Below are 15,016 nucleotides of genomic sequence, written 5' to 3' on the forward strand. Positions count from 1 at the left end.
ATTAGCGACGGTCAAAGTCCAAAGAGTACGGACTAGTACGGTTCTAGTCGGGGTCAGGCCTACAAGAAATCCGTCGTTGAATCTACATACCGTACTTACTCGTAAGTAATGGAAGGAGCATGGGCTTATAAACTATAGCCTTTGTTATTCCTTATAATATCAGCTTTCAACCAATAAATATAATATAATAATAATTTCTTTATTTATGGCTACAAAGGCCCATTGGTTAGTTACATTAAGATAACTTATAAAATATGTTAGAAGATACACAATTACATTTATGAGGATAAAATAAATACATTAACAATCTCACCGCACCAAAACAGAAATAAATTTCTGCAGGATCGGCGAGTCAGTCTTGCTTGCTAACATGTTCAAGATCCTATTGGGGCTCGCCCGCAATCTTGCTAGGAGGGATGACTTCCATTCCATTTTCTAATTATTGCATAAAAATCATCTGTCCGCTCCTGCGCAAACATACCTGACGCTGAGCAAAACCGGGGCAACCCCAACAGCATCCTGAAACCATTGTTATATTGCACCCTTAGGGTGTCCATACACTTCTGTGTGTAGTTAACCCACAGGCTCGCGGTGTAGAAGGTTTGGCAATATGCTTTAAAATAAAGTCCCGTCATAATCAGTTCAGCTGTTTTTACAGGTAAAGAGAGTTGGCTGATTAGTATTTTAGCACTTTATGCCCAAGCAACTAGTCCGCTTGTTGTTGCAACACAAAAAGTTGCAACACGCCGAGCGAACTGCATAGGTAACCCTGCTGGGATGTTTTTGTACGCAGCTTGTATTCAGAGCGGACTAGATAGTTTGGCGAATACCTTCGTATCACTTAATCCGTAAGTAAATAAATAAATTCAATTTAAGTTTAGTAATAAGGTATTTATTAATATTTTTGTAAAAAGAACGTTTCAATAAACACTATTTTTTTACTTTTGTTTTGTCTATCATTTAGGTCCATTACAGAACCTCCCTTCATAAAATAGAGGGAAAATTGACAGCACATCACAAGCACAGATACGTGTTTTTTTCAATTAGAGTGATAAAGAAAGAGGCATGTGGCATAGAAACCTGTTTGAAAACAATCTATCTGCGTAAAACTGACAGGGTCACCCAGATCCGACGAAAAATCCTCTATGCCAGGAGTTCCCTAAGTATGGGTCGCGACCCACTGGTGGGTTGCGAGCGAGTATTGAGAAGTCCTTGAAACATAAGATAACCCGACTGATCGTTATAGTATATATTTGTCTGTGATGAATAGAATCGAACGAATAACGATAAAAAAATAGATAGGTAGCTCTGAAACAATCTCTCTGACCACTAGGGACACTAGGGAATCTTCTGAGCATTCCCAATATTTTATACGGCCTTTTGAGACGATCGATAGGTGAATCTCGACTTAGGCAGTTGTTAGATGGGTTGGAGACCAATCGAGTTTGGGAATTTCTGCTCTACTCTCTCACTCAAAAACCGGAGGATCCTCAGGAGGTATTGACTCTACGAGACTACAAAGTCCCATTGCGTAGTCAAATGCCTGCTTCTATTTAATCATCATCATCATTATCAGCCGATGGACGTCCACAGCTGGACATGTGCCTCTTGCATCGTCTTCTAAACACAATAGCCTCGAACCGCCAGCATACAGCGGATCTCTGCAACCCGCTTGATATCCTCAGTCCATATTGTGGGGTCGACCAACACTGCACTTGTCGGTGCGGGAGACTCGTCATTCCAGCACTTTGGGACCCCAACTTCGAACTATGTGACCAGCCCATTGCCACTTTAGCTTCGCGATTCGCTGAGCTATATCAGTGACTTTAGTAGGTACGTCAGGTAGCAGGTATACGTCTAAGGATCTCATTTTTCTGACCCGATCACGCAGAGAAACTCCAAGCATAATCCGAGTAACTTTGAGCCTTCTAATAAGGCCCATAGTTAGCGATCAAATCTCGGATCCTATTCAATATTGAAACATAAATCTATATTCTAGTAGATACTATATTGTAATAAGTAGGTAGGGTAGAATTAATTTCTTCGCATTAATTCGCGATCATAAAATAGCGAGAAAGCACTGGATTCCTTTTAAATGCATTTTCTAGTGCAACAGAATGGATTCGTGTCTCGGCATACTGATGAAGGGGGGACTTTTAGATGCAGATGAAAGATTTCACATTGTAATATTAGGTACAAGTATTGGGAATTATTAATTATAATTGTCTCTATAGCGAAACATGAAAATAGGATAGGCACCAACAAAAATGTGCTACACTAAAAATGTGAAAAATCATAGGCACCTATATGTATAAGCTCTCTTATGATCGCTCTAGAAGCGTTGTTGAGCTAAAAATAATTGCCAGGTATTTAACTAGTGCTGTAATCATATTTATGGCAATACAGACATTTCTAACAGAGACCCTAAATATATTTCTTTTAATTTTATATGGCACCTTCTACACGATCAGTGGAGAGCACATTTACTTCATCTTGATGCTGATCTCCGTCTATCACGTCGACTACTTCCAATGTATTGTGATCGCCACTGACTAGATTTCCCTCCAATACTGGTTGAGGTTGTTGCTAGAGCATTACTTTTTTTTTGTTTTTTTCTACAAGTGAGTCCTTGACTAAATCTTACCTGATGGTAAGTGATGATTCAATCTAAGATGGAAGCGGGCTAACTTGTTAGGAGTAGGATGAACTCCTCCTACTCCTTTCGGTTTCTACACGACATCGTACCGGAACGTTAAATCGCTTGGCGGTACGTCTTTGTCGGTAGGGTGGTAACTAACCACGGTCGAAGCCTCACATCAGCCAGACCTGGGCCCAGCGCCGGACCGAGGTAAATTTTAGAATGGAGCGAGATCCAATTATGGCGCCTTTCCTGTTTGCTCCTAACATTATATACTAGGGACGTTTGAAAAGTTCGTAGCCATACATACATACATTTTTAACCGACTTCAAAAAAAGGAGGAGGTTTCTCAATTCGACCGTTCGATTTCGATTCGATTCAAGCCGTTTAAATCATAAAGATTTTAACTGGATTTTCGGTCACTTCTTTCAGATACGGCTTCAATTAACACAGCACTAACTTGGTACCGCCTTTAAACTGATCAGAAGATAGCACATACGATGTTATGTTTCGTTTTTAATTTAATGAAAACTTTTTTATGATATCTATACTAATATTATAAAGAGGTAAAGTTTGTAAGTTTGTAAGTTTGTCACATTTTTTAAATGGGGTAATCTTCGGAACTACTGGTCCGATTTTAAAAATTCTTTCACCAGTAGAATGCTACATTATCGGGGAGTGCTATAGGCTATATTTTATATTGGTATCATATATATTAGCCGAGTTATCACAGTTTTTGTCATACAGGTCGGACTAAAAACCTTTTGAAACAGACTTATTCGCATGCGCTGCCTTAACCATTGTGTAAAATTGAAATTAATGTATGGAGACTTTATATATCTTTAAAAGTTCTACAAAAAAGTCCGCGACGCCATATATCTATCTTCTATATATTAGCAGATATAGTACCTTTTGTGTTTTAAAAATTATTAATTTTATATACTTAGGTTTACGTCATTATTTATACAACTAAACTTTAATCCTTATTAAAATAAATTATTTAATAATCACAAGGATATTATGGAGATAAGATTTGCCCTTTACAGTATGTTAATTACTTAAATAGTTTCGGAGATAATACAAAATTTCTAAAAGACGCAGAAATTCCGCTATATGACGCCCGGCGCTTTCATTTACGTAGTTCCCGTTCCCGTGTGAATATGGGGATCAAACATAGCCTATGACACTCGCAAATAACGTAGCTTTCTATTGGTAAAACAATTTTCCAAATCGGTCCAGTAGATCCAGAGATTACCTCCTACAACCACACGAACTTTACCTCTTTATATTATTAGCAAAGAAGTCTCTATTTCTCTTGGTCATACCACCACTCTCGAAGGACTGGACCGATTTTGCTAAAGGTAGGAGTAAGATAGAGAAATTACAGGGTAGGGTAGGGTACGGGTAGGGAAGCGTAGGGGTAGTGTAGTAGGGGTAGGGTAGGTTTAGGGCCGGGTTTAGGGTATTGGTAGGGTAGGGGTAGAGGTAGGGTAGTGGTAGGGTAGAGGTACGGGTAGGATAGGGAAGTGATAGGGTAGGGGTAGGATAGGCGTGAGATAGGGGTACGGGTGGGATAGGGGTAGGAAAGGGATAGGGTACGGGGAGGGTAGGGGTTGGATGGGGGTAGGGGTAGAATGGGGGTAGGGTGTAGGTAAGGTAGGGGTAGGGTAGGGGTAGGCTTGGGGTAGGGTAGGGGTAGGGTTGGGGGTAGCGGTAGGGTAGAGTAGGGTAGGGGTAGGGTAGATGTAGGGGTTGGGTAGGGTTAGGTTGGGGTAGTGGTAGGGTAGGGTAGGGGTAGTAGTAAAGTTGACATCGAAATTTACGCGGACGAAGTCGCGGGCGTCCGCTAGTAGTAGTATATTATAAAGTGCGCGGCCGAAGGCCGCGCGATTTTTGCGCCTGGGTAAAATGCCCAGCCATAGTCACAGTCAGAAGCCCTATTACAAACCCCCGGCCGCAGGCCGGTACATAACAAAGTTCGCGGCCGAAAGCCGCGCGTTTTTTGCGCTTGGGTAAAATACCCAGCCATAGCCACAGTCGAAAGCCCTATTACAAGTCCCCGGCCGAAGGCCGGTGTAGAATAAAGTTCGCGGCCGAAGGCTGCGCGATTTTTGCGCTCGGGTAAAATGCCCAGAAATAGCCACGGTCGAAAACCCTATTACAAACCCCCCGCCGAAGGCCGGTGTATAATAAAGTTCGCGTTTTTTGCTATATATCCGATCTTAATGAAACAAAGCCTATATATTGCCCTGGACTATGCTTAATCTATTTGTGAAATCCGCATCAAAATCCGTCCAGTAGAACCAGAGAATAGCGCGAACATTCAGACAGAAGGACAAACAGACAGACAGACAGACAAGAAAATTAAAAAAAATGTTTTCGTATTCAATTGCTCATTTCTAATTGCCCTAACTTGATTTTAGTTAAATTTGGGCAAAGTACAGACACTCGATTTCTACTCTTTTATTATAGTATAGATAGATAGATAGATTGACTTTTAGGAAGATAGCTGACACTATTGGCATCTCAACAAAAGGCAAACATCACATAATCGCCTTGGCTTCTTTGAGATGAACAAATACGCGATCGACTGACGAATTTTCGCAACTGCTTGGAGTTGTTTGAGGCAGATACTTTTTTGTATGTTTTGTGACCATGGTTAAAACCTGAGTATATTACTTTAACTCCAGAAACAAAAGTACAGTCTAAAAAGTGGACACGACCAGGATCCAATGTTCCAAAGTAGTACCTATAGAACCCGCGCGGCGAGTGGCGCTTGGGCGCCCCTGAGATCGCGGCACCCGGGTGTAACGCACCCCATGCACTACAGGTAAAGACTCTAGCTCACGTAGCGCCCGGGTGCAATCATCACCGTAGCGCCCCCTAGTACCTATAAAACCCGCGCGGCGAGTGGCGCTTGGGCGCCCCTGAGATCGCGACATCCGGGTGTAACGCACCCCCTCCACTATAAGTAAAGACTCTCTAGCTCACGCAGCGCCCGGGTGCAATCATCACCCTAGCGCCCTCTATTACCTGTATATACCCGGGTTAAAATCAACGCACTCCCTGCACCATAGGTAAAGAAAGACGCCTCTATTAGAAGTAAATTCGCACACGTCGCGTTCATCTCTTCGCTTTAAATATAGACGATCGAAAAGAAATAAATTTCTTTTCGATCTTGTCTTTACCATTTCGGCGCCCCCTAGGATTTGGCGCCTGGAGCGACCGCTCCGTTCGCCGTATGGACGGTCCGGCCCTGCCTGGGCCAATTAAGAGAACCTCAATCGGCACAGCGGGGGATCGAACCCAGGGACTCCGTCTTGTATATCCACTGCGCCTCGGACACCGTCAAAATATGCTGGCATGTATTTGTTTCATTTTATTGTAAAAAATACAAGCAGACCCCGGTGATATCACCCGCGTTCCCTTGGGAATACGTGGATAAAAGCTATGATACCTACTCACAAATAACGTGGTTTTTTTTTGGTTGGTTAAAGAATTTTCAAAATCGATTTAGTAGTTCCAAAGTAAGTCCTACAACCTCACAAACTTAACAACAAACTAGCTCACTCACACGGTAAACGTTGTATAGCATTTAAAAAAATCGGGATGGTTCACCCTATCATTTAGGGGCAATGATTTTATTAGGGGTAAGTACCTACCTACTTACTTTCCGATAACACCTACCCTCTATGTAAAGAAGATAAGTGCCGTGATAGTCTAGTGGATATTACCTCTAGCCTCTACCTTCGATTCGGAGGGCGTAGGTTCGGATCCAGTCCGGGCATGCACCTCTTAAACTTTTCAGTTATGTTAGTTAATTACAATACGGTGGTGTCCTCCTGCGTTTTTTCTTTGCCTAAAAATTGTTGAACATAATAATTAGGTACATAACACGCCTAGGCACGACTTCAAAAAAGGAGGTTCTCAACAAAGATTACAGTGTATTATTCTCAATTCGTCGGAATCAATTTTTTTTATTAGTTAAATTTTTGTTTAGGGACATCTATTGACAATTATCATAACTTTGTCATAATGTGATTGTACCAACTGCGAACCGAGCACCTGTTACCCACTTGAACTTCTAGATGGCAGTTTCATTGAGCAGTTGTATGTAAACTATTTTTATATCATTAGTTTCCTTTTCTATATATATTAATTTACTCTTTTGTTTCCTTATCTTAAAAGAATTTGGTAAAATGTTTAAAGAAACTTTCTTAAAAAAATTATTGTTATATCGTTCAAAATCAAGGTACTAAGAGCGACATCTAGCTACTCTTCAAAACTTCTACGAAAACGTCACGTAGTGTTCTAAATCTAGACTAGATGGCGCTTTTCTATACTTCCAATTTTAATAAGCAGAAGTTTGTTACATACTCCATAAGTACCTAAATTTCAAATGCCAACGAATCAAAACAAAAAAGTGCTGTAAATTTTAATCAAAAGAACTAAAATTCTCTAATGGGTTACTGGATTATTAACAACATGATGATTCGAACCATTATCATAATTAAATAATCATTTTTCCTAATGAAATAAAAGGCTAACTGTTTTTACCTACCTATATAGGTAATAGGTACTCACATTAATAGAACTCTAATCAGTTTTTATCACAACATTGCATAACGGTGCAATTATAAAAAGCTTAGTTTTGCTAAACTGTAGAATGCTTGCATGTTACAAAATGCCGTGACGTCATCAAATGAAAGGCGCACTTTACCAAATCGTTTATTCAAGCAATTGAACATAATATGAACAAACTATAACATTAAATTTATCTACTTATATTTACACTTTACTTATTACTGTAGATTACAAATAAAACCTTAATACTACTAAAAATTAAATGCAGAACTTTTCATTTGTAAAAATCTCGTTTTTTTTAACTTACATGGTCTGCTACTCGAAAACTTTTGGAAATGAAAATATTCTGCATTATTTTTATTATGTCAATTACATTAATATTACAATAATATTAGTTATCATTGATATTGGGAGGTCCTCCCACACTTGTCACAACTCGACCTTCATCATTGAGGAATTGATCTTGTATTAAAATAAATAATTTGATAATATAAAATCTCGCTTTCCATGTTCACGTTCCAGTCAATAACCTTTCATTTACCAATATATACCAAATGGTATATATATCAACTCTTATATAATAAAACTATGCACAAACTCTGGACTCTTAGGAGCAACTAGGTACACACAAAACTTATAAACAGAAATCCATGCCCATATAAAACAGTTGAAAACATATATACTTAGTATAAAAACATCAATAATATACAAAATAATCAATTTATTTAGAACAGGTCCTTTGGTCGACACCTTACTTGGCAATCAAGCCAAGTCAGATCTTGACCAAAGAACTTTTCTTACATCACGAGGCAACATGAGACCTTAGTACATTACTCATAGATCAAATATTCTCCTTTTAATTAGATCTTTCGTTTACTGTACTGGCCCACAGGGGTGCTTTTGAGAAATACCACCCTTGAAATTACCCCAAATGATATATAGCAATTTATTGTCATGTAGAATGTCGAGCTATGTGACAAATATGTGGAGAGTAAATTGTCTATTACATATCCAACTTGCATTTCTGTTTATTGGCCAAAGAGGGTGTTGCAATTTTTGACGAGGGGTTTGGTGAAAGCTGAAACTTTGTATTGCATTTGCTTTGTTTTTACCTAAACATAACAAACTAGACTTGCTAGGCATATGAAAATAAGATGTAAATAGATGAATACATAATTATAATACACTGATTTTAGCCTGCATCTTTTGTCTGGTCAATACATAATTATTATTTTCTTTATTTTTTCCAAATACACCTAAACAATAGACTGAAATATAAGTATTATAATTCATTAGTAAAATTTTTTGTCCTATTCATCAACTACTATAAACTCAAAACACAAAGTTTTTTAAGATGCTAAATTATTGCACCAATTATAGTACAACTTTACAGTAATATACATATACATGTGCAATTAACAATGAAAAAAAATCCTTATTACATTGTGTATTGAATATATTATGCATAAACAAATATCTACCAAAATTTTATAAGTAGCATATCAAGTCTTGAGTATATTTCCCATTTAATATTTTTAAGGCAATAAAACTTTTTTTTGTTCTACTCGTCTTTTAACTTATTTTGGTAAAATAACAAGTGTATATAAATTATTTATAGTTATTATAATATTTGTCAAGCCATGCTTACACCATACCATAATGAGATGCACGGAAGTAACAGCTGACATAGCGACAAGGTATCTCTTTCAGCATTTGCCAAACACCTCTTAAAAATGTCTAACAGCCTCTTAAACATGGTCATCTCCAAGTTTTCCTTGACCCAGGCACTAATTTTTATAGGCATAGAACTGACTATGACAAAATCAAAAGATCTGTATGTATAGTGTATGTATTTTGTAAAATTTGTATTGAATACTAGCAGTGTTGTTTTACACACACATATTATCCCATTTATGTAGGAATATCAGAACAAATTAGTTAATCCAAACATCAGCTATCTGTCAGTGAAAGTCTTGTCAAAATCAGTATAACCGTTTCAGAGACTATTCAGAACAGAGATGAAAATTGAGAACGCTGATAATTTAAAATTACACACATACACTTCAATTATAATTTGTTTTTATAGATTTATGATATTATTTTTACTTATCAAAATTATTTAAATTAATGAATGTGATTGATAAATAAACAATGTTATCAAAAATATGTATTTAAATAATGAAGAAAGACACAACCATTATGAAGCATTTGAAGCACAACTTTATTGAGTTTCAATGGCCAATTAATTTAATAAAAATATCAGCAAAATCCTAGATATCCAAATAAAATATTTTCAAGAATACCTAGAAATATCCAAGTATTTTTTTTGTAATTAAAGACATCGTCATGATGATGAGTAGAAATAAAATCCATTTAAAATTAATAAGGATTTTAATCATTTGATGTTAAAATGTGGTGTGTGTGTGTGTGTGTGTATTTATATATACCTACATATTATATTACTTCAGACATTTTTATATCAGCTAGTGTAGTCTTTGTAGTCCACCATAGTCAGATTCTCATGTCAACCAAAGTCTTAGCCGGGAGTTTTGATTAGTAAAGTGAAAACGGCACAAAAATAGCCTCCAAACACAAGTCTCAAATGTAAAAAGATGGAAACATGTTCCACAAACATCAACAATGGTTTGTCATAAACAAAACTTAAATAGTGCATAATATAATATTATATTGTGATTTAACTAATTCTAGGTCATGTTTCTAATGGCTGACACTAGAAAATTGCACTTTGTGCACTTTCCCGACTTTGTGTCAGCCATTACAAGCAGGTGTCAAATATATTACTATCCAATACAGAGTATGCTCAGCCATCTGTCCCAAGCTCCTAAACCTTCACAAACAATACACAGAACTCAAAGCTATGCACGGAAGACAAGTGCCAATAGTGATTCCTTACATGTAGATCTGCTGTCAGCAGTCTAACTGGATCTCGTTATAATAGGGTAGTTGACTCGTCAAATTTAATATAAACAATTTCGTGTAATACATGGAATAAGGGTCCAAAATATGTATACCTATATATACGTATATATATATATAATATATGAAAACAATTTTTTTAGTCTAGTAAAACAATAATGAACTATTTAATACCATTTAAAAAAAGTGTCAACTAGCCTATTAACATGGAAACTGTTATAATAGAATATTGTTTGTTGTCAGGGCATATCTACAATTGAAATCTTCCAAGCGACACACTACATGAGAGCCCACACATTCAGATGGGCAGCATTCCACCAAAAGTCATGATCAAAGATTTTACAGTACACAATTTACTCTTTACTGTATAATATAATAACCATTACATACAAAAATATTCTAATTTAGAAATAAATCTATAAACACAAAATAATAAACTTCAAATAGAATTAACTTTTTAAAATCTAATTATTTAAGTTTACAAGTGATAGTCTAAGTCCCCTTCGACCCGTCAGTGGCTCACGGCAGGGCTGCAGGCACTTGCGCACTTCAGTAAAACTACTTCATCCATGACAAAAATACTCATTGAGACAGAGTGACAAACCAACGGTTTGAGCTGTATAACAAGACAGATCATTGCGAGAAGGGTAGAGGTGCAAACAGACAACTTCCAAAATAAAAGCATTACAAGAGTAAATAAAATATCTTAGCATCTCTCAGGAGAACATTCGCTACACAGACCCATTAACATATAAAAACTCAAGTGATTCAAAATATTCTATAGTATGTTGTATTATTATAGTTCAATCACCTCACTCACTGAGTTCTCTCGGAAATGTACAACCAGCGCGGCGGCGCGGCCGGCCTCACTGCTGCTGGCCCTGCTGCGCCTGGCTCGCCGCCTTCGTGATGACGATGGTCTGCTTGCCGCCGCTGCCCGCCTTGCCCAGCTGCAGCATATTCGAGGGCAGCGTGATGATCTTGTTGCCGCCCACCGAGTTGGCCGACACCAGCTTGACGATGGTGGCGCCCGGCGCGAGCCCCTGCGCCGCGCTCACCGACACCGCGGGCCGGCTCTGCATCATCGCCATCTTGGGCACCGTGGCCACCGTCATGCCCGTCGACGTCTTCACGAGCGTCACGTACTGCGGCGCGGCGCCCGCGGGCGCGCCTCCGCCCGGCGTCTTCTTGATGATGACGGGGATGCCGGCGTTGGCGCCCGCCTGCCGCAGGACCGTCGCGCCGGCGCCGCCCGCCGCCGTCGTGGGCGCCGCTTCGCCCGGCTTAGCCGTCACGATCTTGTACACGGGCGCGTTCATCTGCTGGCCCGCGATCTTGATGGCGCCGCCCGCGCCGCCCAGCACGGGCAGCCCGCCCGCGCCCAGCTTCACGGGCACGCCTCCCGTCACCTTGCCCGCGGCGGTCGCCAGCGGCGCGCCGCTCGTCGTCTTCACCAGCACGTTGCTGGCGCCGATCTTCACGTTGCCGGGCCCCAGCTTGAGCGGCGTGCCCACCTTCTGCACGGTGTTGGCGGCCAGCTTGCCGTGCACGGCGGCGGGCCCGATCTTGAGCGGCAGCGCGCCGCCCGCCAACTTCACGGGCACGTTGCCGCCGCCCAGCTTGACGGGCACGCCGCCCGAGCCCGTCTTCACCTGCACGAAGCGCGGCGAGCCCGCCACGCCCGGCGCGCCGATCACGATCTGCTGCGACGACTGCGCCGTGGACACGCGCACCGTGGCCGGGGTGCCCGCGCCGCTCACGATGCGCGTCACTCCCTGGGGCGTCATGGCAGCCACCTTGATCTGCTGCGACGAGCCGGGCGCCGGCGACTTCAGCACCTTGCCCTGGTATGTCTGCTTGACGCCGGGCGTGCCCGGGGATATCTTGACTGTGGCCTGCTGCGGCGTCCTGATCGCGCCCGCCATGACTTTCTGCGGAGTGGACGCGACCGGCGCGGTGATCGCGGCAACGGGTGACGCGACGGCGACGGCGGGCCGCGCGGGCGGGTCGGCGGGCGCGGCGGGCGAGACGGGCACGGGCGACGCCAGCCCGAAGGCTTTGGCCGCGTCCGGCTGCGCGACGGGCGAGGCGGGCGGCGGCGCGGCCACCGGCTCGGCGGCGGCGGGGAAGCGCGCCGGGGTCACCTTGCCGCACTTCTGCACTTGCAGCAGGTACGTGGTGATCGTGTTCATGGCGGGCCAGCTGAGCTCCAGCGAGGTGGTGCCGGCGCGCACCAGCGCCACGCGGCCGGCCTGCGGCGGCACGCCCACCTCCAGGTACCACAGGTCCTTGCAGCAGATCTGGTTGTTCCACGTCTTGCGGTAGCCGTCGCGGCCCGACCAGATGTACAGGCGCGTCTGGATGGCCACGGCGCTGTGGCCGGCGCGCGCGCGAGGCACGCACTCCTCGAACTTGTCCAGCGCGATGCTGTCCCACGTGAGCGTGTCCAGGTCGAGCGAGGCCAGCGTGTTGGTGCACTTCCACTCCTTCTCGTGCGTGGCCAGCTTGGACTCGTCGGGCACGAGCGGCACCCAGCCGCCGTACACGTACATGTGGCGGCCCACCACGGTGGCCGTGTGCAGCGAGCGCGGCAGCGGCGCCGGCCCGCCCAGCTCGGGCCGCGCCCACGACATGCTGTCCACGTCCAGCACCCACAGGTCGCCGAGCCGCGAGCCGCTCATGCCGCCGTAGATGATGAGCGACGACTTGCCGCTGCTCTTGTCGGTGTAGGCCACGCCGCTGTGAGACTCCCGCGGCGGCGGCGACTGCCCGTACGTCAGCGGGATGTCCCACACGGTCATGGACGAGTTGGGGTACAGCTCCAGCGTGTACAGGTCGTTCAGGTAGCGCGGGATGTTGTTCTTGGGGTCGTCGCTCTCGTTGGCCAGCCCCCCGAACAGGTACACCTTACCGTTCAGCAGCGTGAAGCTGTGTCCGAGGCGCGGGCACGGCGGCAGGCCTTGCTTGGGTGGCAAGGGTTTCAGCCGCTTCCACTCCCATCTGGAAGCCTGCAGTTCGTACAGATCGTTGGAATACTTGCCGTACTCTACCATGCCGCCGAACACCAGCAGACGGGTGCCGTCGACGACGAAGCCGTAGGCGGCGCATCCCGGAGGAACTTCTCCCTTCGTGACCGGGACGAACCATTGGTTGGTGGTGGTGTTGAAGACGTGAAGCTCGTGAACGATCCCTTCGTTTCCGCCGCCGAAAACTATCATCAAATCTTTTATAGCGACCGCCCGATGGCCATGGCGGGGTCTCGGTTGAGGGCCACTAGGATTGTACACTTTTTGCCACTTAAGTACAGCGTTTTCCTTCATTTTTACTATACATTTGTTACTAAACTTTACACCGTATGTATCGCTCGGGATGCGTATCTACAGCATAGACAATGAGAAACGTCGTAAATAAGCTTTGAAGAAAATATTCGGGTCAGTAGCAGCTTCGTAATGCTATCTTATACGACTTTCTCTTTCGCACTTATGCATTTCGCCTATGAGTAATAAAAAATCACCTTATGAAGCTTCGAGTGTATAACAAAAATGGCGTTAGCAACAGCAATGGCAACCTAACGAAAGGTGAAAGAGCGGCGTCGGACGTCAAGAATACTCTATGCGTGGTTATAGATTAAAAATATTAACATTACGATTTAGAAATAAAATAAACAAATTCAATTTGAGGCTTAATATGGACACAGCTGACATTAAAACTGAAGTTTACATATGGTATTCAATAATTAACAATTATAAAAGAACATTTTTAACATTATTTTGCCCTTGATTTTAAACTATCAACTACATTCTCTATGGTACAAAAATGCATTTTTAAACCTGGCAATAAGGTTAAATTTTTCTCATGTTGGTGAAACTGATGTGGCAAAAGCGCGGTTACTTATTAATTAAGTTTTATTTAATAATCCTTTCAATATTAAGTGAAATTTAAACAAGATTTAAATTGTAGTTATGAAAAATTGTGAATAAATGTTTATTTCCCTGTTAGATATATGTATAAATAGGACGTTTTTGTGCTAACCTAGATTATTGTTTTTATTTATATTTCTATAGACTTTATAGAATATTGTCTTTGGTTTACAAGTTTTTTTTTCCAACTGGTTTTATGGCTCTGAGTTCAGAGTTGTATACTTATGTGCGTTTGGACCACAGGAATAAAAATTGTGTGGAATAAAAACGCCTTGCGGCCTTGATACTCAGAATAATATTAAAAAGACCAGTATCGCTTCCAAATTCACCAAAAAAGTTATCTGTAGTTTATTGAGGGAAAAACCCAGAATAATATGACTAAATTGGAAATGTTTCGTAATGCAAGGGAAAATGGTTATTCCGTAGCACAGATTATTTTACACTACGTATTCCTTAAATAGTGTCATTGTGAAAGCCATAGATACCATAGATAAAAGGTCAAAGCCTTTGACACCTATATATAATGGACCTGTGACAAATTTACGTCAAATTTGGTCAAGGATTTAATTTTTTAAAGAATAAACATAATTTTTTCGTACCGCTCTAACTTAATGAAAGCTACCTTAATGGAGCGAGATAGATATTTTTTTAGTCATTGCGTAAAGAGGTTAGACATATTTTACATGACAGCATCAATTTTGTCAGTTGTGACCAAATTATCTTTTGTTTTTGGTGATCCAAAATGGCTATTGTTGTGGTTCCAGTGTAACGGTATTCGAAATATTACGGAAATAATAACTAATAAGCTTGTGAATCGCAAAATAAATTAAATATTATACAATGGTGAAGTGCGCAGTTGTTGCCTGCACCAACAAAACCCAAACAAAACTAGCGGGAATTTCATTTCACAAGTTAGTATTAAAATCTTTGATTTTTT

General features: G+C 41.9%; 1 protein-coding gene across 1 annotated transcript; it reads right to left on the minus strand.

Moving 5' to 3' along the window:
• Window positions 1-7,353: 7,353 nt before the first annotated feature.
• On the minus strand, window positions 7,354-13,723 carry LOC112047006 (host cell factor 1). The gene has a single exon (XM_024083895.2). It carries the CDS (start codon window positions 13,477-13,479, stop codon window positions 11,026-11,028), a length of 2,454 nt encoding a protein of 817 aa, XP_023939663.2. The 5' UTR covers window positions 13,480-13,723; the 3' UTR covers window positions 7,354-11,025.
• Window positions 13,724-15,016: the final 1,293 nt, after the last annotated feature.

This window comes from Bicyclus anynana, chromosome 23, assembly GCF_947172395.1.
Source record: "Bicyclus anynana chromosome 23, ilBicAnyn1.1, whole genome shotgun sequence".
NCBI classification, from domain to species: domain Eukaryota; kingdom Metazoa; phylum Arthropoda; class Insecta; order Lepidoptera; family Nymphalidae; genus Bicyclus; species Bicyclus anynana.

Excerpts from the sequence above, each read along its gene's own strand:
- LOC112047006 (XM_024083895.2), bottom strand. The coding sequence starts at position 13,479 with ATGAAGGAAAACGCTGTACTTAAGTGGCAAAAAGTGTACAATCCTAGT.